This window comes from Anser brachyrhynchus, assembly GCF_964034855.1.
Source record: "Anser brachyrhynchus genome assembly, chromosome: 1".
Lineage (NCBI taxonomy): Eukaryota > Metazoa > Chordata > Aves > Anseriformes > Anatidae > Anser > Anser brachyrhynchus.
In genome coordinates, this window is record NC_137694.1 from 13,791,409 (window position 1) to 13,818,844 (window position 27,436).

General features: G+C 42.3%; 1 protein-coding gene across 1 annotated transcript in view; it reads right to left on the bottom strand.

Moving 5' to 3' along the window:
• RELN (reelin) overlaps window positions 1-26,034 on the bottom strand; it is a 293,615-nt gene extending 267,581 nt beyond the window's left edge. Inside the window, exon 1 of the mRNA XM_080575334.1 lies at window positions 25,117-26,034. Coding sequence (XP_080431460.1) covers window positions 25,117-25,351 — 235 coding nt within the window. The 5' untranslated portion in view covers window positions 25,352-26,034. The remainder of the gene's footprint in view (window positions 1-25,116) is intronic.
• Between the last annotated feature and the right edge of the window lie 1,402 nt (window positions 26,035-27,436).

Genomic DNA, 27,436 nt, shown 5'->3' on the forward strand with positions numbered 1-27,436 from the left:
ACAGCTTTATAAAGTGAAGCCCAACCTGATTGATGAGTCTTTCAGCCTCACCAGCTGGCAACACTGCACTTTGGATACATTTCCCTGGTCTCTGGACATGGTAAACCTGTTTTGTTTGTGATCACAGATTGTTCTCAAGTATGAGTTTTGTGGAACACAGTAGGAGAGCTTTTCTAATCTACCAAAAACTAGAGGCATATGCAGACTTCATGAAGAACAACTTTTTAGAAAGTTCTGAACTTTTTCAAAGTCTTAAAAAAAGAGACTTTCTCCACTGTCACTTGTCTGGCTTTCTTACCACTACAGCTATTTTTCGGAATCTATTTGGGGTTCATCAGCCACATAGCAACAGGCCTGTCGAGTCTATCCTACCTCTACCTTCCCCAAAGATACTAACACTTGTTCTTGAACTTTTTAGTTTAATTTGTTCATTGTGAAATAACACAGCTCCAAGCTGGTACAAGTTAAACCTGAGCCTAACTCCAGGACTGGCTTAGTCCCAATCCTTCCTCAAAATACTTCTGTATTTCTATGGACATACATAAATCTTGGAAAGACAAAATTTCAACTTTCAGTCTCCTGAGTTTGTAAAAATTTCAACTTGAGAGCATTTTTTTTGCAAAAGGTACTCTTAAAAAGACCTTTGACAGCTATGCTAAGACTTGAAGTGATTAGTTCTGAAGTAAGTTTTATGAAAGAATGAACAATAACAGCTGAAGGTCCAGGCATTAATATTAACCTGTAATAAAAGGAACGATGTTTAAACCCTTCCTAGAAATAAAAGATGAGTACCTGGTCCTGCAGTTCTGGAAGAACCACATAGCTTAAATTATATCCAATCAGGCAAAATGCAGATATTAAACATTTATGAGCAGCTCTGATATATTCTGAATTAATCCTTTCTGCACATTTAAAAGTTTTAATATTTAATGCCACTACCTCAACAGTCCTGCAGACATATTAAACTTTTGTACAGTCCTTTAAAAGGAATAACACGAGCTTTTACCACACATAACATCTGAATTGTGGTTGTAAGATTTGTGCTGGGCTGCGTTTTGTGGAGAACCATGATTATAATATATTGAAATGTAACTGAAATTCTCAACACTTTCACCACATATGAAACAGGAATAAGGACAGTAATAATGAAAATAACAATTATTAAGCCAGGGGTAAGTACGTCTGAAATCTGATTAAGTCTCCTAGGCATGATGGATTACTCATGAAGGCTTACTAATATCATACTTTCATAAAATCACTCACATGAGTATAAATGGCACGCTAAAGGCATTTTAGATATTGCAGAGTATTAGTGTTAGTGTGTTAGTATAGTAAATCTTCTCCAAAACACCAGCTGTGCTAAGCAAAAATATATAGAGATATTTATATGTCCACAAATTCCCTCACTGTAAAAAGCAAACACGATATCTGTCTGCATTTCTAGCAATAATGGTAATTTTAAAAACAATAAAAGAGTTGTTCTAGCTATTCACCAGTAGTTTTAAAAATAAAGCGCTTAGAAACATTTAAATTGAAAATGTGGAAATGAAGATCCTCTTTAGAAAAGGCTGAGATGTATAAGACGCTGATTCCATTAATAAGATCCATGTTTTGATTATAAACATATTTCTGAGATTCTCTGTTTTCAATTAATAAAGTAAAAATTAATTAGAAAATCCCTAGATAAAAGAGAAGGGAAAAAAAACTGTTGAAGTTGTGCAGAAATTGCAGGAGGACATCAAAAATTGTATAGCTTAGGTTAGCAATATATGCTCATTTTCATATCACTTTGGACTAACTTGTAACATGGAGAGAAAGAGAAACTCTGACCTGTACCCAAAGAGATATGAAATCACTTTGAGAAATAGATTATAAGGTTACAAACCACAGGAACACCAGCCACCTAGATGCTGAACTGGATCAACCATGAGATTTCTCCAACAGCAAACATCCAACACATTTTTCTTCCCTGACCACATATGTAGCTGCCCCAGCATGGAAAACTCAGTGTGTTCCATATGAGTGATGGAATAATTTTTAGAGGGTTGCCCATGAGCACAGACCAACTTGAATTGATTAAAAATCATGTATAAAAGGTGCAAAGATAAGCAGAAAAACATCCCAAAGCTTCTAGAACCCACAGGAGTGTTTTTTTTTTTTTTAGGGAAAAAATATCTCTAGATATGAATATCATTTTATTTCATCTAGGTACAACTTCTTTTGGACAATGGTATTCACATCTACATGTGGTACAAGGCCCCCACATAAGCCCTGGAGAAGGCACCAGTCTGAGTGTGTCAGGCATAGCCCAGCAGTGGGAGGAGAGGGGAAGAAAGAGTTATTTTGTATTAGAGAGCCTGAAGAAATTTATTTTCTTGGTGTACAGAGCAAAAGCATGGGGTCAAAACCTAAACTATTAGGGAACAAAACTTGTGTCTACACAGGTGAACTTGAACATTCAAATCAATATCAGAAAAAGGAAGTTTTTCAGTATGTAAAGTGGACTACAAATGAAAGAACAATGGATACTGGCTCTAACGTCACTATATTTTTTCATCAGACACAAGAAAAAGGCTGGAAAGCAAACCAAAGAGACCCTTTAATTTGCTGCATATGTTGCTGACAATGCTGGGGAGATAACCTTGTACCCTTGAAATGTGGGGAAAACAAAGGATTTAATTGGAACTGAGAGGAATTTGAGAAAAATATTCACCCGTTAAGAAAGGGCACCATCTAATAGCCAGGTCAGATTTAATAATGGCAAAACAAACAAACAACCCCCCTGCAGCAATAAAAGCCAAATGTATTAAAAATGAAGTGCATTGAGATGTAGCTCTTCAAGATCAGTAAGCAATTGCTTGTTGTGAGCAATGGTCTTATGCCTCCACGGGCAAAAACACAAAGGTAGCAAGAGAATGGCAAGGAGTGGCTAAGCACTCTTTTAAGGCTCAGGACCTCAGGGGAATTGTAGCTGCTACAATTTCTGTGCACTTAAGACAGCAGTCTGGCCATTTGCAAACTATCCTGAAAAGCTACAGATAAAAAAGATGGGAACTGTAGCTGCAAAAGTGAAACAGCAGACATAGAAAATGCTAGTGTGGAAAAACTCTAAGACCACTCATACAATTGTTCCAGCCCAGTGGTCTTATCTTTCAGCAAGAAGAAGCAGATAGTTCTTTGTGAGCAATCAGGATTCACTTTTCAAACCAATAATTATATGTAAGAAATAATATTGCAGCTGGTGACACCACACTGACAAGCAGTAGAGAGGAAGTATGGAAAAGCAGCTTTTCGGTGAAGTACAAAACGCTAAAAAGAAGTCATTTTCAAGGCTTCCTTCCTCTTAACACAGGTAAGTACTCTGGATATCATAGCAGGTTCAGTGTGCTTTCCCCTTGAAGGCTCGAAGAATTGTTAATGGCTACTGGAAGTAGATACAAAGGCAAGGAAAGCACAGCTTCCACAATTACACATTTCCTCAGCAATTTGCATTGACGAGTGTTGATTTACACCTGCCATGTGGGGGGCAGCACAAGCAGCCTTCCTTGGCCAGTTCAATTTACCTAGACGATATTCTAAAGAAGGGACTGTGAGAGGTTAAACTAAGGGAGAATGTGAAATTAGTGACGTGCACATTTATCAGTTAATATGGAAATAAATACCACACATGTAGCACAACAAAGACATACTTTTATCATTCCAGTGATTTACACATAACTAAGCTTCTTTCTTGCAAACCAAATTCCTTCAAACTTATCGCAGATCTAATCACAAAAGGGAGGAAACCTGCAGGTCCCTATGGGCAATCTGTGAATTACACACATTCAGGAGTGAGCAGAAAACCAATCAAGATGAAAATACTGATTTGGAACCTAGTTTTTTTTCAGCAAGTGACAATCTTTTTCACAAGAACCAGTAATTAAAAAACAGCCATGCACGAGTCTGCCAAACATCTGCAAAACATTTTAATGAAAGCAAACCTTTAAAAAATATTGATCAAAAAGGTAAGGTTATTGGAAAGTTATAAGCAAACTCAAAGGGCTATTTGAAATGAAACTCTTCTCAGCTAAAGCTAGAGCACTGCCTAGACCCTTCTGTGCTATGGGGGGTCAAGGGAATAATACCAGTAGCATAATTGTAAAGCATATTGGAAAGGCAGGTGCTGCTGTTCATTGTTATGCTAAAAAACTCCTCACAATCTTCTATAGCAATTGCAGCTGTCTTTCTTTTACTAGTGTATAATAATTATCCATCTGATTAGCAAATGTAACCACCTGCAGTCAACTGGTTTACCAGTTGAGCTACTTCTAAGGATGAAATGCCTTTAAAATCAGACAAGTTAATGTTTTTCATTATATTGCTAGAACTAAAATGCACTTTAAAAGTTTCATATATATGTTGATGGAAAAGGTATTTCAGATGGTGTGGAATTATTTTCACTCTGATAAAAGTGCTCAGAAAATGATTCTCCAAAATGCAAAAAAATGTCCTAAAAATGGCCTGAATGAGTCTTAAAATAACAGGTAGCTCACTCTCTATTCTATGAAGGACAATTATTATAACCACATTTTTTTATTAGAGTATATCCATCACAATACAGTCAACCCAGGCACCTCAGAGAACACATTTAAATACATACAGACATTCTGTGTGGCCAAGTTGTCATCCTTTTGCTCTCCCTGTCTCTCCCTCCCTGTCTCTCTCTCTCCTGATGATCACAGTCTTACTTCTTATGAAAAAGCTGTTCTCCCGTATTCCTCACCCGCCTTACAGTGGCTGTAAAACTCTTTTCAGCCACTTGCCCGGGGCCATTTGACAGCTGAGTAAAGTATTATTAGTTTTTTCATTAACATAAGTCATCTTGGCAAAGGACAGGGAGGGTAGATTTTCTCTCTGAGCTGGCAAGTTTTCATGGCAATTTTGATAGAATGACCTTGCTCTTCTATTGTCTCTTACCAGACAACTGAACTCTTAGTAATATTGGCAAACTACGTCAGTGTCCTCTTGTGAGATGCACCTGTATCACAGAAGTGTAAAAGTTACACTTTTGGACACAGACTTTCATTAAGGTCCTTAGCATCTTTCTATGTCTTCCTTCCTTCCTTCCTTCCTTCCTTCCTTCCTTCCTTCCTTCCTTTCTTTCTTTTTCTTTCTTTCTTTCTTTCTTTCTTTCTTTCTTTCTTTCTTTCTTTCTTTCTTTCTTTCTTTCTTTCTTTCTTTCTTTCTTTCTTTCTTTCTTTCTTTCTTTCTTTCTTTCTTCCTTCCTTCCTTCCTTCCTTCCTTCCTTCCTTCCTTCCTTCCTTCCTTCCTTCCTTCCTTCCTTCCTTCCTTCCTTCCTTCCTTCCTTCCTTCCTTCCTTCCTTCCTTCCTCTTTCTTCCTTTCTTCCTTTCTTCCTTTCTTCCTTTCTTCCTTTCTTTCTCTATTGGCTTGGAGGTAGTTTGTGGATCACATGATTTTCTCCCTGTTTCCTTGTCCTAACTTACCTTTCTGTATGTCCCATCAGAACGGATTCACATTTGAAATCTTCTGTATTTTTCTACCCATCTTTATCTTATATCCTCATTCAAAGACACATAGATGCGGTGCTTGGTTTAGTAGTAGACACGGAAGTACTATGTTAATGGTTGGACTTTATCTGAGACGTCTTTTCCAACCTAAATGATTCTATGATTGTAGTTTCCTTTTAAATCTGAACATGACTTTTTTTGTATGTGTACTCAGCTCTCTCTCACTTAAGAGAAGGCAGATAAACAAGGAACACCCCATGCTGGACACATCTGGCTTCCATAGAGAAAGCAGCCTAACAAATTACTTAGTATAGATATTTCCCTGATTCATCCCATTAGCTGATTTCAACTAAATATGACAAAAGGGTAAACATCTAAAAACTACTGTGTTTCCATTAATCCTCTCAAAAATCACTGACGTGGGACAGACATGAGGACCCATTCAATCCCCAGGTGGAGAAGACTGACACAGCCACATCAGTAAACTCCAGAGAATCCACATCCGTGTTCCAGCTGCAGGAAAAGCACTGTTCACAGCTTGCACCATAATAGATGAGAAATAATCCCAGTTCAAGATAGAAAGCCACGTGGAACCAAGCTCAAAATTTCTGAGATGGAAGTGGTCTTTCTTTCTGTTAGTAAAGGACAACCCTTTGCTATAATTAGTAGTTTCTTTTATTTATTTTTGTATGTGTATATATATATATAAATATATATATTTGGAAATACAGATGGCCTCACAAAAGGGGCTGGCAAGTTTCATTTTTTACCATGTTTCACATCATGATAAAATACATCAATTTATTGTCAACAGAAACCTCAAAAGAATTCCTCCAGTCCAGTGTGTGCAGGGCACGCCAATAACTGAGATGTTAGAAGAGATCTCCTCTTAGTGTAAGCAGTGCTTTTGGAAAGTGAAGGGGCTTCACTGTAACAACCCAAAACCTAAGACATAATAAAACCATTTTTTTTTTACCTTGACGTAACCACTTAAGAACTCACTATCCCATGCAGTTGTGACAATCATACATGAAACTATCAAGGCAAGCATGGACTATACTTTCAAAGTAATAAGAATACTGTGATTAGAAGCAGGTAAAACTCATTTATTTCCTCAAGGAGAGAGGGACAGGGATAAAAGAAAAAGCAGGTGTGGGAAAGCACCTTGTGTTGCAAGAGGGCACCTGGAGCAGGTAAGACCCATGCAGGTCTTGAATGTACATTGACACGTCTCTGGAGCAGAGGAATTATTCTGATGTAAATGTCATCTGATTTTCATCCCACTTTAGGACAGAAGCATTTAAGGAAATTCTATGAGATTCACATGCTATTAATCTGCTTTTATCCTCCTTCAGATGGGAGGAAGAACTCCAAGCAGCAGGGGAGGTCTCTCAGAAGAAAACTCAAAAAAGCTTTTTCATGTAAACAGAAGGTTCCTGGCTGTATGTGAATATAAAGAAAACAAGACCCCCTGGGGACTCCCTCCCAGATTCACACTGCCAGCTGTGTCAGATCAGACATCGCTGGTACTGTACCCATCACTGGATGAAATCCCTTCTCAGCTCATGATCTGAAGAGGAAGAGTAAGCACCCGGTACTACGGCAGAAGACTTGTGCCCCTTTCTTACCTCGAGATGCTTTTCTGTTTTCTTGTTCATCGAGTTCTAGGTCATATCCCATTCCTATAAAACCTCCATCCTACAAGGCAGATTAGGAGGCAACTCACAGACTGCAGTGCAGTTGAAAGAAAAGCACAGAGATTTACTTAGTGAAATAAAGCTTTTGAGAATCTATTATATTTACTGTTTATATTCAAGTTCTGCCACAACAGGCACAATTTCTGGGTGCAGGAATGAGCACTGCAGCATGTCTTACTACATAGGGTTTGTCTCACTGGCTTTGGCTTAATTTCTTCAACCTTGAAATGGTGGTATACTGTGTGCTGTTTTCATTTTGTATTTGCAATGAAGTCTCTACAGGCTTAAGGAGAGGTAGTTTTCTTCTGCTTGACTTTGTAATGTTCCTAAGGCACCTGAATTTCATCATATTGCACCTCTTTCTGCACTAAACTTGACATTGTGAAATAGACTCTGTGTCCTTATGAAGCATCTGAGACAGAGGAAAATCTCTTTGAGGTGAATGAAGAACTACTGTCATTACTGATGACAGTATGTCTTATGGAAGCTGAGTTTAAGGTGCACTCAATAATCATTGTCAGACCAAAATACAACAGTAGTTAGAAATGGCTTTACACAAGAAAAGGTCTCATACAAACTCTTTTGCTGAATGCAAAGGTGTGAAAACCAGGGACCACATTTTGTAAACTGTTTGCTAACTTCAAGGGTGTACATTTCTGACTCTTCACCTAGAAATGTTTAGAATCTGATTTTTCAATGATTTTGAGCATCAGGAATCCCATTAACTTCATCTGCACTTGTCTGTGCTATAAACCCCCAAATGTGGCATCAGCACACACAGTGAGCATCTAAAATTATGCAAATGCTATGCAAAGAAGCTCTCTACCTCCCCAACCCAATCAGAAATCCCAGTGCTAGCTTTCAGTATTTAACTATATTAAACACACCCACAAAGTCCTCATCCTACGTTTGTTATTTCCAGCAGTCCAGAGGTGACAGAGGTGTGGAACAGCAGGCAGAGGCTGTGCTTCCAAGCAGGTGCCTCCCCTCCTCGCAGGGAGCCTCCTGATATTCTTTGCCATTGCATGCTCTTTCTCTAACAAGTCTTTTTTTTTTTTTTTTTTTTAATAACAATAGGAAAAGGCCTTTGAAGTTTAATGGGTGATAGTTAATATAATGCTGTGTATATTAATTTTAGCAATGTTTGATAAATTTGATGCAAGGTTATTTCATCAATGAAAATTTGCCATCAAGAATGTAATTTTAAATGTATGGAAATGTACATTTATGCCATTAATATTAGCTTGTCCCTGTACCATGGACAAATATATACATAATCATCCCATAACAACTCACAGCAAAATACAACAAATTTTTTTCTGGAATTTTTATGATTTGAGTTTTGTGGATTTCTGTTCCTGTCATTCTCATTGACCCAAGATGCCTCAGTAAAACCCATATTTGTTTCAATAACTATCACAAAGTCCAAGTGAAAATCCACTAAAAGAATGAAATTTGCAAAGAAGTCAGTTTTGAACAGGGAATTTGGGATTCTTTTTTTTCAGTTGAGAATTTTGAGGTGTTCTTTAAAGGAAAATGAGGAGTAGGTGAGTAGACACTAAGCATCTAATTTTCTTGGTACTTTTTCCAAGAACATACCTTTTTCTCTTTGAACCACCATATTCCTCTTTTCCTGCTTTCCCTTCTTGACTTAAGACCTTTCCCACCTCCCCGGGGGAGGTAGGCTGGATGATGTGTGAGCACCTGAGCCCCATTCTGCACCCACGTGAACCCCCAGCACCAGCCTGAGTGGAAGCAAAGGTATATTAAAGAGCAATTTGCTCACCCATTTGCTCCGAAACACCTTCTGAAGACATTCTTAAATACTTTTATAAAACTGTTATTTGAAATGTATCTCCTCTTTGCACTCAGCCCTCATTGAGAATAAGTTGACATGTCATCCGGAGGTTTGCATCAACCATTTTTGGCTGATTGGTTTCAAATCCTCTAATCAGCTTACTGTCCAAATAATTGAGCCGTGTGTTGGAGAAGGCCCTTTGAGGCACACGCGAAGACTTCATCACTCCAGGCACTGCAGGGAAATGTGAGCCGGCATTTCCAGGGCCACAGTCTGCCTGCCCCACATCCCAACAACTCTGCTGCACATATAGCTAATGGAATCATAGACTGACTCTATTTTTCTAAAAAATACTGATTTAACATACTTTTAGGTTTGAAGCTAAGTTTTAGTTATGTATTCTTCTGTTTTATCTAAAATTGTATCACTATATTCCTCTCATTGACGACTGTACAAAACAACAGAAGACATGCTGTGATCCTCAGAGAGGGTGCCTAGCTCAGAAGCGATACAAAAAGCACGGAAAAAATATATATTAGTGTGGGCTACTGTGGCATAATACAGGTGCTGAGAGGGGGTTTATACTTGCACAGGCAGCCCACAGTAGGATTTAAAATAAGGGTGGCATGCTGTGAGGTGACTTCATCCCATGCTGTCCTTGGTTGAAGGGAAAAAATTATTGTTTGTCCATAGGGTTGATACAGCTGCCACATTCAGAGCTCCCTTTCTGGCCAACCAGCCTGCTGCAGAGCCTCTGCAGGAGGGCCAAATGCCAGTTTGCACCAGCAAAAAGGCACCAACGAAGTTTGCCTGCTCCCCGAGCTCACACCTCCCCTGCACTGTCCAGGACGGCTGCCCCCTCCTTCCTCTCACAGCCTTCCCTTCCCTCCAACAGCTAAAGGAGAAATGGGTTAGGAGCTCTGCTTTCTTCTGTCACAAACTACCATGCCCTGTTTTTTATATCTTCCCTTTATTATCTTCCTTTTATTATCTTCCCTATTTCCTAGTTCTCTGTAATTACGTACTGGGACATCAAATGGTGAAGCAGGGACTGCTTTTGAAGGCTTTTATAATTAGCTTTTCTATTGTGTCCTCTAATACCTCCTCTGGCTTTAGACTTACTTTTTTTCTGTTCACAACCTCCTGAACATATGGTGGTAAATATGCAGCATGCTGTGAGCTTCACCTGGAGTCTACTTACAATATATCTGCAATGTAAATAACAGACTTCGTGTCAGTCAATTAATCACACACCAGTGGTTGGCAGAGGGCAGGCAGATTGCAGGAAGAGAAATTGGTAAGTGGTGTCTTGATCAGCATTGGACTTGAAAGTATTAAACATTACCTAAGCTAGAGTGCTTCTGTGGTATCACTGCTTTTGCCTAAAAACACTCCCTTACCCCGAGTTTGCTTGATGCCATAAAGACTTGTCTCAAGGCCAAGGACCGCTTTGACAACATTTGATCCACTGGAGTCACAGTCCCATTTGTACCAGCAGAGAATATGACCCAAATGCAAATTTCTACAAAAACTAAATTAAGTGTAAAGTGATCCCAGGATGATATACAAAATTTAAATATTGCCACTCAGGTGTTTCTTTGTTTGTGTGTGTGTGAAACTAATGCAAATGAATTACTTTACATATGTGTTTTATTCTTTTTATTGTGACAATGCAGATGAGCAAGACAAACTACTTTGTTTACCTGATTCACTTTATTTAACTCAGGGGATTCATATGCATATCATCAATTATAGTCACAAATTGTTTTTTGTGTAAAAAAAAAAAAAAGGTACTTTCTTCTTCATCAGAACTTTTCTAATTTGAAGATCTCAAAGGATTTTCTGTGCTACATTAAAATTCTTATAATTCCCATGAATGACAAGTGAAAATATAGAAATAAATAATCTAATTTTTAAATGCACTGTTGCAGAGCACACTCCACCACTAGATCAGCCTTTGGCTTAAAAACCACTGACTTCTGATGGTCACTACCTAACCATTTCCATCAAGCTTTCAGACATTTACGGTCTTCACAACCTGTAACTCTATGTTAGGTTTGATTGAAATTAACCAATACATTCAAAAGGGAGGAGAACCGGAAGTGTAATTGGAATGCCTTTGAAAAGAGCTCGTTCACCTAAATTTGCTTCAGGGGAAAATACATTTATTTTCAAGCATAAGTATGCAGAAAATGCAACCACACCACAGAAATGTGAACATTTATTTAGCACATCGATCTTGCTACAATGTCTTGCTATGCCATTGGAAACAGCAGTAAAGCAGCAGAAGCAATAAGAACATACATAGACATTTTAATATTATGGACATTATAATGCAGTGGACCTAATCACACGAATAAAGGGAAGTTTAGGTGTCTTAAATATAGCAGCTTTTGAAGATGTGTGCAAGCTAGCAAGGTTAATTTCTTTAGTATATTTTAGAGGATGCAGGTTTGAAGAATTTAGATGGGTAGAGCAAAAAGCATAAACAGCCCTGGGAAGGGCCAATGAGCACCAGTAAGCTTTTGGGGGAAGCTGGGAGGCAATTTCAGAGCATCTTAAACCAGGTAAGAACCAACTTCCTCTCCCAGAGCCGCTGTCAGCCCAGGCAGCAAACAGCACCAGTGGAAGCACCAGTGGTGGACATGCTACTGATGGCCAACCGAGCTTGGGGACAGCCAGCACTCCTCTGCGCAGTGTCCTGAGAAAACATTGGGCAGAAAACTCAGCACCCCAAATCCCCGGGCATCCATATCTTCTTGATTTGCCCTCCTAACTGTAAGCATTTAACTTTGACTCACACAGCAATTTTGAAGCCTGAGTGGTATGGGGCACCACTGGCATGGCTGCAAGCTGTAAGAGTCAGACCATGTCTAGCCCATGCGGGGAACAGGGCTGAGGGTTAGTTAACACCACCTCCTGCTGGGACAGACCAGCCATTTCAAACATTTCAGTCCAGCATCCCTCACTGGATTCAATTAAAGGTTTTTTTTTCCTCCATCCAGGGCTTGTCCAGGGAGCAAGACTTGAGTAGGAAACAAAGACAAGCCCTGAGGCAGAATATCTGATAATATTTCTAAGTTAATTTATAATCATAATGATTTTGCTCTTAAAAGATCGAATAAGATGGCATTGTGATTAAGGTGCAGAATATCTGATGTGAGAGGTGCATAAAAGGAAATCAAGGAGTGCTATCCATCAGGAAGATAACTGGAAAAAGATCAAGTTTTCCCCCATCTTCACTATAAATCTTTCACTGAGGAGAACGAATGGGATATAAAGAACAAGAATTTCAAAAAAAACAGAAATGAAAAAAGAGACATGTTAAACACTACCTAACAAGCTTCATGACATGAGCACAAAAGTCTTAAATTCAATGTCATAAATTCAATACCATCAAAAGATTCAGCTACTACGTCCTTAGAGACGGCACTGTGTAAGTCAAGCACAATATTAAAAGACACTGAAATCTTTAATATATGTTAAATATTTTAAATTCATAGATCTGATTCACAGAAATATCACAGACGCATCATCAGCTGTTTTTTCCCTTCTGTCACATTTTTTAATAGATGTGCTACATTTTCCACAATTAAAAGATGGACCAAATATTTTATAGAAAATGGATAATCCACAAAACTGCCCTTGTGGACATGATTGTATCTAATCATTATGCCTGCTCCAACAAACACACCCAAATATGCTAAAATTAATACCTGCATATGTTCAAATTACCACTTGGAAAGAGATTAGATTTCAAGCACCTCATCTATCCCCAGAGGCTGCATGTGTTGATTACTCCTTACAGGTATTTTCATGGGGAAAATACCTTGTTCAGAAGTAGTGAATAATGTGATATTGCTGTATATAAAACCTCTCCCTTTGGTTTTATATTTAGGGCACATAAGCCTTTAGTTTCTGGTTAAATGTTCTAATCTTCTTAACGGTATAATCAAGCCTCTAATATGTAATATTGTAAGTTTATATTTAGAAGGAATAACCATCACGTTAGTGGTGATGGACATATCTCTCCATTCATCTAACTGAATTACCCTAGATAAATCCCTTTCCCCAATTCATTTTTGCAGAGACAGCAAGCGGCTTTATTTTATTTAAAAGCAAATCATCCAGTTGCAAGATATTTATAGTTAGCATGTAAAAATCCTGCTTTAATTTTGAGAAATGCCTTTCTTCCTCCATGTCTTGTAGATTTTTGGATGACACAGGATTTTTCAGGCTACAAATTCAACAAAAGGTCCTGAACAAGTCACAGAAACTTAAATTATGTCTGCAACCTTCAAGAGCATTGTGTTCTTGGAAAGTAAAAATGAGCTTCATTTCCTTTAAGGAAGTTTATATTTAGGCATATTACACGGATCTTTTTTTCTGTAAGTGGAATTGGGAGTTCTCCCAACGATTCCTAATTACCCCACAAGATATTAACAGTTAAGTGACACATAAAAGGCTCCCTCACCAATACAAAAACTAAGCCAGAACTAAGCCACAGGAATGGGCTCTTCCTGGGAAATACTGAAGGGGGATTTTCCAGACACCAGGCAGTTGGGCTGTCTTTTGGCATATGATAGGAATTACGGTAGGCCTTGCCATCACACAGTCAGTCAGCATAATAAATAGCTACTAAATACCCAGGATCCCGAAATATATATTAAAATCTCTGCCACCCCACTCACATATATTTCCTTGTTTGCCTCTTCTTCCTATTCTGAAGAGAACATTAAATCATTAGTCACCCAACGCGCATAACTGTTTATCCCAGCAGCAATCAGATTGCCTGCAACAGAAAGACTGAAGAAGCAACAGAGCATCCAGATATGTAACAAAGGGTATTGTGGAATATGCTCTTAAATGTGTAACTAAAAGAAAGGTCAAGCAGCTTATTATCCTGAGTTATACTTTCATCATATGTAAAAATTTCCATGTTGTTCAGGAGGAACACAGGAATGTGTTCCTCGATGTGGTTTTATCATTCATTCTTACTTTGCCCTATAGAAGGTACCAGCAAGTTACACCCAAAAGTAAAAAGTCCATCACATTCTGGTCTAGCTAATTACAAAGGCACTGATCTCTTTTTATACTAAAGTACAGTGCTCTTGACATAAGGGGGGGAAAAAAAAAAAAAAGAAGAAGAAAGTAAAAATGGCACAAAAAAGATGATTCCTCTCTGATTTACATTCATTACAACTACTTTGCATGATGAACACCATCAACACATGTTAAATTCAGCAGAAGAGATGAGAACCAAAGTGGTGTACATCTGGAACTTAATCCAGATCTTTTGACCAGGTTTCTTACTGATACATCTGTCTAGCAGTCTGGGGGGAGAGTCAATAGCTGGAAGCTGTCAATCCAGCTATGTTCTGTGAGCAATGAGCTCAGCTTTTTCCAAAAGAGAGAGAAGAGGAGAAGAATCAAACCTCGCTAAAATCTGCATGTTGTACATCTTTAAAGCAGGGGCCCAGTCCCTTTTCACTCGATCTGTAGATATCATACCTATGTTAGTGAAGTCCTCTTTATCCAGACAGACAGGATATGAGCTACACCACTCCAGGACAAAAGGAACTTGTATTTAATCTGAGATTTGCATTAGAAATATTTCCTTCTGGAGCTATGTCCAATCTTATTCCCTGCAATGTCTCTGAAATATGTCAACACCCTTTCCCTAATCCAAGCTTTCTTCTAATTTCACTACCTTGCCTAGGCTTCTTGGGGCAGACTCAATAAATGATTGTTTTTATGCTTTGCTTCACAGAGTTAGCTGAAAACTTTAAATTATATTAATTTTCAGCATCAAGGGGACCAAACTAACTTTTCTGGAATGGGGTAAAACCAGAGTTGCTATTCTAACAGCCATGCATTTTCCCCAGGAGACCGGGAGTGTCCCTGTTTCATTTACCATGGACAACTGCAGGGAAGGAAAAATTTCCATGCAGGTTGTGGAGGCTGAAGGTGGTACAGGTAGTGAAATAAAATCAGAGACTAGATGAGGACGAGTGAAAACACCGTGTTGTGCTGCACCACGTGCACTGAGCTCACGTGTTTCCTTCAGGACCCTGGCTACTCCCTCGTTCCAGCTCATCCCTTCTGCACCCACCTGTTGGCACCAGAAACTCTAGGTCAGCCTCACCATGAGGCAGCACTGCCCCAGCAGAGACAGAAACTGCAATCCATGTGGTCATTTGGTGGAATGGATTTGTAAAATTTTACAGCATGTCAGACAGAATGTCTGATTTTCATTTGTCAGGGATTTGACCAGTCTAAAGATATGACATACTGTGCTTACTAGCTTCTATATGAGTACTGTATATTTTAAAAATCAACATGCTCTAGAGAACCTATGTCAATCTATCTGTCTGTCTGTCTGTCTATCTATCTATCTATCTATTTATCTATCCATATTCCTTATTTCTGACTGCTTGCAGCTAGAGAATACTTGGTAAGTGTAACAAGTGCAAGCTTTGTAAATCTGGAATGAAAGGTTAATAGATGTGGTGCAAGTCACTAACGAGTACCCAGCAGTGTTTCTTAGCAGTCAGTGATGTCCAATCAGGAGACATATTGTACTGCAATTAATTTTTCAATGTGTGGGGTTTTTTTGTTGTTGTTTGGGGTGCTTTTTTGTATTTTTTTTTCCCAGAAGAAAATTGCTGCATATACCAGGAGAATTTGCTCTCTAATCTAATATCACCAGCTGGGAAAAGGGGACTTGGGGGGGAGTTGTACATTGGGTTTTTAGATAAAGACCCAAAAGAACAGTAACTAGAGTATAGCACACCAGCACCTCTGCTCAAAGACAGTTTAGAGTTAAAAAAAAAAAAGAAAAAGAAAAAAAGAAATGATTTGTACTAAGAAAACAGCCAGATGCCATAGCACTGGCTTTCTCTTAGTGATGAATGGTGTGAAAGCTCCCTAACATCTGCTACCACTTGATGAAACAAAACTTCCCTCTCTTTGAGTAGAAGGGTCCACAGAGGCTTACTGGAGTAATCTGGGCTGCTGGAGGCTGGGGAGGGACCTGGCCAAGCCCCCACATTTTCATCTCCTCTGGCTGAGGGAAACTGCGCAACCATCACAGCCCCATTACAATTCTGTAATTTTCACTCCATGTTGACAACATGCTGAAGGAAAAGCACAGTGATGAAGAACATTGGGGATGATTTCGCTTAATGAGATAAACCTGCATCCCTCGATGCCAATTTCTATGTCTGATCTGAACAGTTCGCTTCTATTTGTGGCGGGCAGCTCTGTAAATGTCATTCCTTGGGGGGAAAAAATATATATATATAAATAAAAGAAGGATAATTTTAGAGAAATGAAGGCCTATTTATCTAGTTAAATAGATGCCAATTCTATAGATGCACTATAACAGGTTTTCAAGTTTGGAAGCAGAAATATGCTCTAAATGTAGACATCCAGAAGAAGCAGAGTGATAGATCTCCTCTAAGGCTTTTTTACTGAAAGACTGAATTGGGGAAAAAAATTCTGCTGAGGAAAAAAACTGAACAATGACTGGATGTAAAGGAAAATGTGGGCAATGTATACATCAGAAGGCACATAGCAACCGCAGGTATCATTATAGAAAACACGGGTTTGTTACCTTGGCAATGGCAGTATTCCTACCAGCTGCACTTAGGTGCCTTAAAGAGCAAATTATTATTCTGTAATTTATTTTGGGAACAAATGCAATGGGAGTTGTGAGGGTTACTTGTTTGAATCAGGTCTGTTCAGTGGCCGGAAATTAAATGGTCAACTTGTCAGAAGTAGAATTGTTCGATTTTTGGTTCAGTGACCAAAATGAAAAGAAAAAGAAAGAAAAAGAGATCAGCTTGGGTTAACATAAAAGGAGAAGTACTGAGGGGCTTAACACAAAAAAATAAATTAAAATATCAGTTAGGTCAATATGAAAATCTTCAATGAACCCAAAAAAATGGGATAAAGAATTTTGTTCAAGCAGAAAAGTCTCATTTCATTTTCTGATTATGCAGTTAACCTTTTTTTTTTCTTTTTCATATTCAGTTTCACAATTAAGATACTTTTCCAAAACAGAATTCAAAAGTTTGTATTGAAAATGTCAACAAAGCATTTCAAATGCTTCACTTTCCCTCCGTTTTCCACTACAACATATACCAAATTCTACACTGTTACGTAATCAGTTTTCATCCTCCTCAAAACGAAATTTTAAATGAATTTATTACTCATTACAAACACAGCAGTTCTAGACGAACCAATTATAAATTCCTGGGTCTCACACAAGAACACTATCAACTTGAAAACCCATCTGATGGGATATCAGTCATCAGCAAGTCAACTATAATAATTGGAAAGCATAAAAATATTTGTCAGAGGTTTTTGATCTTTGTACCATCCAGAATGATGTTAAGGCTACAGTCTTTTGGGGCCAGAGTCAGAGCAATTGGTCTACAAAAATGTTTATCTTCAGAGTTTAACCAGAAGTCCCTTCTTTCAAACATACTAGGAAGAGTTTTTTACAGCACTTGATAGTGGTGACTCTTTAATTTTAAGAGCTGGCACCCCATAAATGAGCCTGCTTGCTGCAGTTCATGGCTGGGCAGCTCTTTGTTAGACTCAGATCTTTGTCTGGGTCAGTGGTGCTGTTTGGTTTCTTTCTGCAGTTCGTGGTATTGACAATTGTTTCACCCCATGTCCAGATGAATGTGTCTAATTCTGGAAGGAGGCTTGTTTCCTCTACCAGCATATTTCCCCTGTGAGATAGGAACACTGGAAGGTTATTCTGGCCTGGAAACCACAGCTTTTTCTAGCCAGAAAGATAAATTTTATCTATATTTCTTGTTCTTTCCTATCTATTGTATTGTCCTGGAGCGCAGTGGGAAAAGTGGAACCAAGTGGCAGTGACCTCGCCAAGCCCGGTGACGTGATGAATGACTTCTCACATCCCAGGGCCTGACACAGGGAGAGGCCGCAGAGGGTTGTGCTGCTGTTTTCGGATGTTAAAAGGCTGATCACCTGCTCTTTACTTGCATTTATCATGCAGAGAGAGCTCTCGGGCAGGACCCATACGGCAAACCCAGCACTGCCGTGAACTAGTCCTCTTCAAGAGCATGGTTGACGTACACAGGAGAACTGGTTTTCAACCTGAGCCAGCTAATCGTGTCCTTGCTAACTCACTTATAAATATTCTATCAGAAGTTTTTGAAACTTATAGTGCAGGGTAAAGCCTGCACCTGAAGAGAGATGGATTTGTTGCTTGCTGTCACGCCAGGCTCTCACAGACAACAGACATGGACTGGAAAGCTGCATTGATTTCACCCCCTGAGGAAGCACTTGTGAAACTCTCACAACCAATATTAATATCAAAGTGCCTAGACAGAAGCTGGGAACAGCCTGCTTTGTTCCCAGGTCCCCACCGGGATGAAGAAAGATGGCAATAGGGACTTTACAAAGACCTCAGGAAAGCAGCCTCTGCTTTGCAATAAAAGCCACTGGAAGCAGACGAGTTCCTCACCTGCTCCCCTGCAACTTCTGCAGACCCCTCACATCCAGCTCTTCCAGACACCTCCTGCTTTCCAGGCTCCAATGTTAGTGCAGAGAGCATTGCCTACAGCATCTGGTGGAGGAACACTACTAGGCAAGTCACGGACATCTTGATTCCCTAGGAAGATGAAGGGTCCCAAAGGGGAGGAGGGAGAGGAGCCAAGGGTCCCGGTGTCTCCATGGAGGTTGCTACCTGCACCTAAATCCCGCATACGTCAACCAGGCTCCCAAAACAGAATGTCCCCTGTGGATGGCATCTGAGCATGGTGGGTGGAGACCTGGGAGAAGGTCCCTTGGGCATGACTCAGAGGGATTTCTACCTCTGTAATGCCATTACCTTGACACAGCCCACACCATGCTGACCTCGTGGTGCACCCTAGGGATATCATTTTCCAGGTCTGACCCCAGGGAAGGGTGAACAGAAAAGGCAGCAGGCTTTGCAAGAAGGAATCACCTAAGAACTTGGGAAGGTCTTTTCCACAAAAAATCTATTCTTGGACTTTGGTCAATGGTAAAAGTTGCATTGTAAGAGCGTGCACTATGTTTATACCAGTGGCCAGTCACAACTGGGGAAAAAAAAAAAGTGGGAATGACACAAATATGCCAGACACACATTTGCATTCTATGCACCTTTTATGCCGGATGAAAAGGCAGGAAACGTTAACACAAAGAAAGGAAACATGTTAAAAAGACTGAAACTTTCATCAGAAACTACTGAAATTCTCACACCAAGGACTGGTCGGAAAGGTTCCTTGTTCTCAGAGGTAAGACAGTGCCACTTCCTTCCCTCTTCACACAGCAAACATTCATGACAAATCTAAACCACAGCTGTAGGGCATGAGACACACACAGCTAATAGAGCTTACATCTGAATACATCTCTGTTGTGTCGTCAGGTCTATCATCAGGTGGAAAATCATACCTCGATCACTCAATGTGCAAATACTGCAATATTGCACTTATTAAAGGGCAAGAGTATTTCAAAAGCAGTGGTCTGTAAGACCAGATCAACAGAACAATGAGGAAAATTAGAAGTGTTGACAGCCTACAGTCTCACCTGTGTTCTGCCTGATGAACCAACACAGTTTTGGTGAAATAGTCAATGCAAAAACATTAGAGAGATGCACAACATGCCACCGTGACACATACACCATGACTACTTACAAATTGTTTACTGGTCAACCTAGGTCTGAAGTAGAAGGCTTATATCTTTATATATATATATGTATATATATATACACACACATAATATCTAGATATATATCTATGTATTTACACATAATATAAATGTATAATGCATATATATGTACATAAATAAAATTACAACTCTTAGTTATTTATAAGAAAAGTAACTTTTTTTTAAAAAATCTACCTAAAAGCTGTTACCATGGACAGGTTTCAACAATTCCATTGATACGTGTTCAAAAATACGTCCTTTAAACTCAAAAGGAAGAAAACACATGCAATACCCTCACTGAGGGAGCACTTTTGCATCCTTTCACCACTGTGGGAGTCCTTTCATCCTGGGAGATGTGATGCGGGGACAGCCCAGGCAGTGAGGAAGAGCAATTTCTAACGCACGCAGACGTGCCGAGCACACCCGGCCCCATGCAGACCAGTAACACCAACCATGTCGTTTCTGTCCTACAGTCAGATGTCACCTGCCAAATGTGGGTCAGCCCGGCACGCTGTGCTGACCGTGATTTCTGTTATGTGGGGCAATCAACGCTCCTTTGCAGGGGGGAGCAACCCCCTGATGGGGGAGAAAGGATTTAAGCAGAGATTACATCTCTCTTGCAAATTTGCAAGAAAGGGCTCATGGAAGCCTTTGTGGACTTTCTAACTCCTTTTATAAATCCCATGTCTGACCATATCTATGGCTGAGCCATCTGCTGTCTGCTTATTTGGCCCAGGAATGAGAACGATGACAGCTGAACTCATTACAGTTTAACTTCTTCCCTAGCAAAACACCATGACCTTGTCTATCTTTTTCTTTCAAGGTTCTGGTCAAGAGATCTTCAAAGCAGAACTTTTTAAAATTTGCAAACATATGTCGCACGAACTCTGGGACCAAACAAGAGCTTCAGAAGTAGAGATAATCTGTTAGCCAAGGTAAAGATATAAGAAAATTCACGTAAAACCACATTAAGTAAGGCTCAGATACGATATACTCAAACTACAGACCATGTAAAGAACAAACCAAAATACTCAGAAATCAGTTGTGCTTTTGTGAACTTTTGTTTATGCAAGAAAATCCCAGCCACAACAGAGCATAGCCAGGACGAGGTCTGTGGGCACTGGTGGATGAGGACTTTGTGTAAATGCTGGTCCCAGAAGAAAATGTCAATGTGATATAAAATGTTTATGGTGCTGCAGGATGCTGTTAAAGACCTGACAGGAAAGAAGAGTCTTGAAGATCAAGGGTCTCCCCCACTCTTAATAAATCCCTTGCCATTGCTACTTATTGCCAGCCTCATGTTTTTAATTTAAACGTCCTTTAAGAGCTACAGAATAAATCCCAGGAGCTAATTGGACTCCCATGAGCAAAACTTTCTACATGTTCCTGCAATTTAAAACAAAAAAATGATGCTTGTCTCCATTCTTCCAAATATCTGAGCAGGGTATAAGTAGATGAGAAAAATGCTTTTGAGAGAAAAAGATTCAAAAAGCTGACATAGTTCTCAGAATGAGGCTGGAGAACATAGATAAAAGCCTGGTCTTCTCCTACCCATGCACCGTCATTAACATCACATTCTCTGCACTTTTTACTTCTGCTCTCTCACAAAAACCCCTCTACACTTTGGCATAACTGATAGAGAAGATGCCATCACCAAGTCTCTGCAACTCTCTTATAACCCTGTTTCTCCATACCTCAAGCAGTATCACTTCTTACTCCCCAGTTATTTTTTTCTCTTACCCCCTCCTTCATCTCAGATTCCAACACATGCTTTTTATTTTTTATTAATCTGAACAATCAGAATCAACAATAAAAATATCCACCAGATCAGCCTGGTACCAAAAATGTAAGTAATCCTAATGAAAACAGGTACTAAGTCACAATCTCTATTTAAATACAGTGGCTAAGTAACAAAGGTGGACTTGGCCAGACTTTGAACAACTTTTTTATCAGTGCTGAAAGAGTGCATAACTACCACTTAAAATAGTTGAAAACATTTTTTTTACAACCTATCAAAGCAATGGTTCCAGACAATATACAGTATATCTAAGAATAGTAACAGTCATTGATGGAAACTGATAACATTTGGGGACTGAAGGTTAATCAGTTCTGGGGAAAAAAAAAAAAAAAACGAACAATGGAGAGTGAAATAGAAACTCAAGTCTCATTAAAGGAAACTATTTTAAGGGTAGAATTATGAGTTTTAACAGCAGTCATGGGAAACCAGTTCAAAGTTGTTCCTAAAAGATCTAAATATGAAACCTTGGGAAAAGGGCACTGTTTGGAGTGACAGCAAAACAATATTTTTTTTTTTTTGAGGGATAAGAAAAAGTATTCTGCAAAGGATCCCTTTTTATTTTTTTTAATACTACAAATCTGAGCGTTCATTTTTTAAGTTTCTGGGATTAAGGGCAGTGAAGATTCAATGTTCAGTCAGGCTGTATTTTCTTTATGCATTTCCAATGTGCTTATCTGCCTGCAAATCATAGGACATGCTCCCAGCACTGAAGGCAAATTGACATGAATTATCAACATTGACCACAGATTGGAAATAAACCCAAAAGTACTTGCTTAAAAAAATTCCTTTTTTTTTTTTTTTACCTTGAAGAATTTGTATTTTGATCTGTAGGTTATTGTGGAAAGCCCAGGAGAGAAATAAAATAGGAGCACTGCTATTTAACAGCACATCTCTGAGCAAGCCTCGATGCAGCCCAGCTCTTAAGCACACTTGGCTTGAAGGAAGCTGAGCAGGTGCCTATGTTAAACAAGTGCACACTTTGTCAGTTTGGATTTGAGCAAGTGCATAAGTGCTCTGCCAGCTCAAGGACTTAATTAAATTTAATGTAAGCTAATTCAAGGAATAAAAGTCTGCCAAAGGTAATAAAACTGTTTACCAATTTATCAAATCAACCATGTATATAAAAGAGCGTATTTATGTGCGGTGTAGCTCTGTTCCTATTCAATCAGTCAATGCATTTTTAAATATTTACTGATTGCAGGAATAGGGCCAAATTGGGAGCATTTTTAAGGGGTAGGGATGAAGCACTAAACCCCAAAGTATCCAATTTACCTATGCAAAGTAGGGAATATCATTGCCTTAATTTTAATTGTGAAGTTCAGAGGCACAGGGAAATAAAATGCTGGATCCAGCGTGTAGGAGAAGCCCCTTGCAGAAACCCCGGTGCTTGCCTGATGCCCAGTCTTCCCCAGCAGAGCCCTTTCCTCTCCCAGGGTGCTGGCAGCACGAGGGACAGTTGGGCAGATGGATGTGAGCCAGTGTCACAGCTCTGCTGGCTGCACGGTGGCTTCGCTCCCACCCTGAGGACCCAAAGGAGCGTGTAAACAAATTAGCAGAAAGTTGTTAGCTGCTTTTTTTTTCAGTTGGTTGGGTGGGTGGGTGGTTTTTTGGTTTGTTTGTTTTTCAGTATTTCTTCTCTTCCAGCCCTTGACATATGGCTTCACCCGATTCACTCATCTTTGAATTTGATGCTCATGGGTGCTGTTGTCACCTGCCACTGGGACTGCGGAGCAGAGGCAGCGAGTAAACCAGAGACTCCCTGGACCTTGCAAAGAGTCAGAGCACTGTGTTTCAATGTCCCGTCTGCACAGGTGAATTTGTATTGCACATTTACAAATCCTCCTTTGCCCTGTGCTTCTGTACTGCATTCAAAACTCCACCTCTGTGTTTGCACAAGACTGCCTTTAAAGTTTGATTTTTAAATGATAAATGCTGCCGTGTGGACTGGCACTTGCCGCTATCATTAAACTGCACTACATAAAAGCCCAGATTGCTTCAAATTATTTCTTCAGGTCGTAAACTTCTTTTCCTCGTGCTGTATTTAACACTGAGAATTTTTTCATTTCAAAATATTCAAACAAGATGTTTCAAAATATCTAACTAAGTGCGCTTGGCTGAAGGATATGCTTACTGCGCAGTGCACAGCAAGCAAGGGCTGCTTCTTGCCTTGCTTTGGCACACCTAAGTGTTTAATCGATGCGCAGAACTGGGAAAAAAAAAAAAAATGCGTTTCAAGCTATGAGCAGGGAGTGAGGCTGGCTCACGTCGGGGCAGAGCTGCAACTTGTAGGAGCAAGTTAGCTGCCAAGTTCAGCCCCTGCACTTTCTTTTGGGCGCGCACGACCCGGCATCATCACCATCACCATCACCATCACCATCCTCATCATCACCAGCAGCAGCAGCAGCAGCTCCCGCACAGCTCGGGACACCCCGTGACAGCCGGGAGCGGCTGAAAAAGGAGCCGTGGAGGTGGCTCCGATGCAAATCAGCGGTGGGAAACCCTCCCTCGCCTACCTGCGGGAGCCGGCGCTCCTCGGGGACGTTTCGCCACCAAACCCCGCTCCCCGCCACCACCTCCCGCAATCCCAGCGGGAGCCTCCCCGCAGCGGCACCGCGCCCCCCCCGGATCCCCGGGGGGCTCCTCGCTTGCAAACCGCTGCAAAAAAAAAGCGTTATTCAGGTGCCTGAGCCGCGCTGCAAAACCTCCAGAGTTCGGCATTGTCAAGAGGGAAATTCTAGCCTTTTTTTTTTTAGTCCCCACCCCCCCAGCAGAATTAAGGCTCAGCAGGTTGAATGCAATTGAAGTGGTCCGAGGGCGTGTTACGGGCTGGAAGATGGGGGGCCCCAAAGAAAAAAACGAGCATGATGTAACTGATGTATGCGGAGAGTTAAAAAGGGCACCAGTACTTTAAAAGCCGAAGTTTCGCATGGACTTAGGAAGAACTGCGTTGTTAAAGGCTATGCAGAGGGAAAAACTTCAGGTCTTGTGCAAATGAACGTTTGGTGTTGGTGCCCCGTGCACAACAAAAAGGAACCCGTCGGAGCGGCCACGTAACTGAGGTCCTGCGATTTACTTAGGACTTCAGTTCTGGGCTGGAATATGTCAAAGTCGGAAGTTTAACTCCAGCCTTAACCAGGGGCCAGCACACGGCATCTTTTTGCTGAGCGAGCCGTCTTAAATACAGATAGAATTTTTTTTTTTTTTGACTTTTTAATGCTCACCGCAAGTTAGCGCTCATTGTGCAGCGCCGCAAACCCTCAGGCAGGCGCAGGGGGGGAAGAAGAGGCAGGACTGCACCTCGAAGCACTCTCCCCTGAACCAAACCCCTTTGCCTCAAAGTTTTCCGTACGGAGAGGTGGCGAGAAAGCTGCGAGCGGCGCAGCGCCCTGCTCGCCCCCCCGGGGCTGCCCGGGGCGAGCATCCTTCCTCCTCGCGCTTCCAGCCCCGCACACCCCACGGACCCTCCTCTCCCACTCCAGGCTGCTTGCAAAAAGACAGCTGGCTTTTTTTGTTGTTGTTTTTGTTATCCTACCCCCAAACTCGTGTCCGCAGCCGGGACTCCCCCCCACCTACCCCCCCGGGGAGGGGGGGGCTTCCCCACCACCTACCGTGGTACTCGTGGCCGGGCACGTAGGCGGCGGGGTTGCCGGCGATGTGGAGGGCGATGAGCACCTCGCCCTGCTCGCCGTCCCCCTCCAGCTCGCCGTGGTGGGTGCAGAGGAAGAAGAAGGGCGAGAAGCGGGCCCGGGGGGGGGCGGCAGCCCGGCCGGCCGCCAGCAGGGTGCCCAGGGCGGCCAGCAGCAGGCAGGGCCAGCCCCCGGGGACCCCCCGCCGCCGCTCCATGCTGCTGCCGCCGGCGCCGCTCGGGCATCCAGGGCGCGGCGGGGCCACCGCGCTGCTCCGCGCCGCTCCGCGGGGACGGCACGGGACGGCACGGCACGGGACGGCACGGGATAAGATGGGACGGGACGGGGTGGGATGGACGGGGTGGCCCCGCGGCTGTCCGCGGCCGGGGGCGGCCCCTCCGCGCCCGCCGAAGGCTGCGCTGGCCCCGCCGTCCCCGCCTGCCGCTGCCGGGGTGCGGGGCACGGAGCTGGGAGCGAGAGGGCTGGGAATAATTTATTTCCCCCGGTGGCGGGGTGGGAGGGAGGGGAAGGTCCCTCCTCCTCTTCCACCTCCTCCTTCTCCTCCTCCTCCTCTTTTTTTTTTTTTTTCTTTTTTTTTTCCCTCCTCCTCCGCCTCCCGCTCCCCGCTCGGGTGCGGGGCTGCGGGATGCGAGCAGGGCTCTGCCGCCCGCCCTTTGTCTGCTCCAGGTCCCTGCCCCTGGGTCCCCGCCCCGGTCCCTGCCCCTGCTCCCCGCCCCAACACCTGAGTCCCTGCCCCTGCTTCCGTGTCCCTGTCCCGCTGCCCTAACCCTTGTGTCTCTGCCTCCAGCCCTGTCCCTCAGCCCCGCTCCCTGTCCCTCTGCTCCAGCCCCTGTCCTTTCGCCCTATCCCTCGGTCCCTGTCCCAGTCCCTGTGCGCTCACCCCAGCTCTTCTTTTGCCCCTACCCCTGTTCCCCAGCCCCTGCCCCTCTGCCCCTCCCCTCATGGATGTGCACCCACTGCTGAGGAAAATAATTAAACCTTAAAGCTTCTCCCCCATCTCCAAAATCACACACACACACACTGCTGTCAGCCCCCCAGGAGTGTGTGCCCAGGAAGAGAAGCAAACCCAGCGGGGGCCACACGGGGAAAGAGCAGCTGAACACGAAACACTGGCAAGAATAATTCATAAAAGCATACATTTTTAACAGAGCGGGGCTGGCAGAGGGACCGCAGCATCAGGAGACGGGAGCAAACCTCCCAGTGTATAAAACATCCACCACACTGCTGCTGGATCCCCACCGGTGCCCAGAGACCGCGTGGGTGAGCGTTGGTGACATGATATAACCAGAAAGGAGAGCATACCTGCCAGCATTTTTTGAAGTGCAAAACTGGCACGGGCTAGGGGCTCCCTCCTGGATTCGTTTCGGTGCCAGAGGGAAAGGCTCCCTCCACGGAGGCGCGAGCCACATGGCAGCTGCCCTACGCCCGTGCAGGCTGCTGGGCTGGCCCACCTCCCACGCAGCTGATGGAGAGCCCGCGCGGTGGCCCTGGGGACCTCCTCGCCATCTGCCGGACCTGCCTCTACCGCTGGCTCCTCACCGAGCCCGAGTTCACCGCCACCGGCAAAAACTTTGCTGCGGTTTTCCCGTCTCATCTCACGTCGTGGATGGAGCCAGGCCATGCCCCTCGTTGGCGTGGATGGGGAGAGGCACAGTGACACGCTCCTCCATGAAGGCACCAGAAGAGGCACCAGGGGTGCATCCAGCTCTCCCCGCCGCTCCAGCTGGCGGCCATCCCGGGCCACTGCCTTGGAAACTGAGCTCCTCGTCACACTGGCTCCCAGTCTTCCTTTTTAGCTGGCTTATTTATTTTTCAGCTTTGGGTATTTGTTTGTTTTGGATTTTTTTTTTTTTTTTAACATCTGTGCCTCCTCCATAGATTTCAGTGCTTGTAAAAGTGATGGGCTCGCATAATTTGCTCGTGCCAAAGTCTCATCCAAGCACAGGCTGTGCAGGCTCATTCCAAAACTTCTGCCCATGGGATGCGTTGGCCCCGGCATGCTCCTGCTTCTTTCTGCCCGGCGCTCACCATCAAGGCCAAGCTGTGCCAGGAGCTGCCCGGAGTAGCCAGCAGTTATTCCCTAAAGAAGAAAGTGTCAGGGGAAGGGGGCAATTTCACCCACCACTGCAGGAGTGGTCCCCGGCTGCACATGAGCTGCCAGCAATGCCTTTATTTATTTTTCCACCAAGAGATAATTCTCTAAATAAGCTTGGGAGCATGGGAGTATCTAATCTGCCAGGGGATTTTGGGGCTCAGTCTCATTCTCACTGAAGTCATTGGG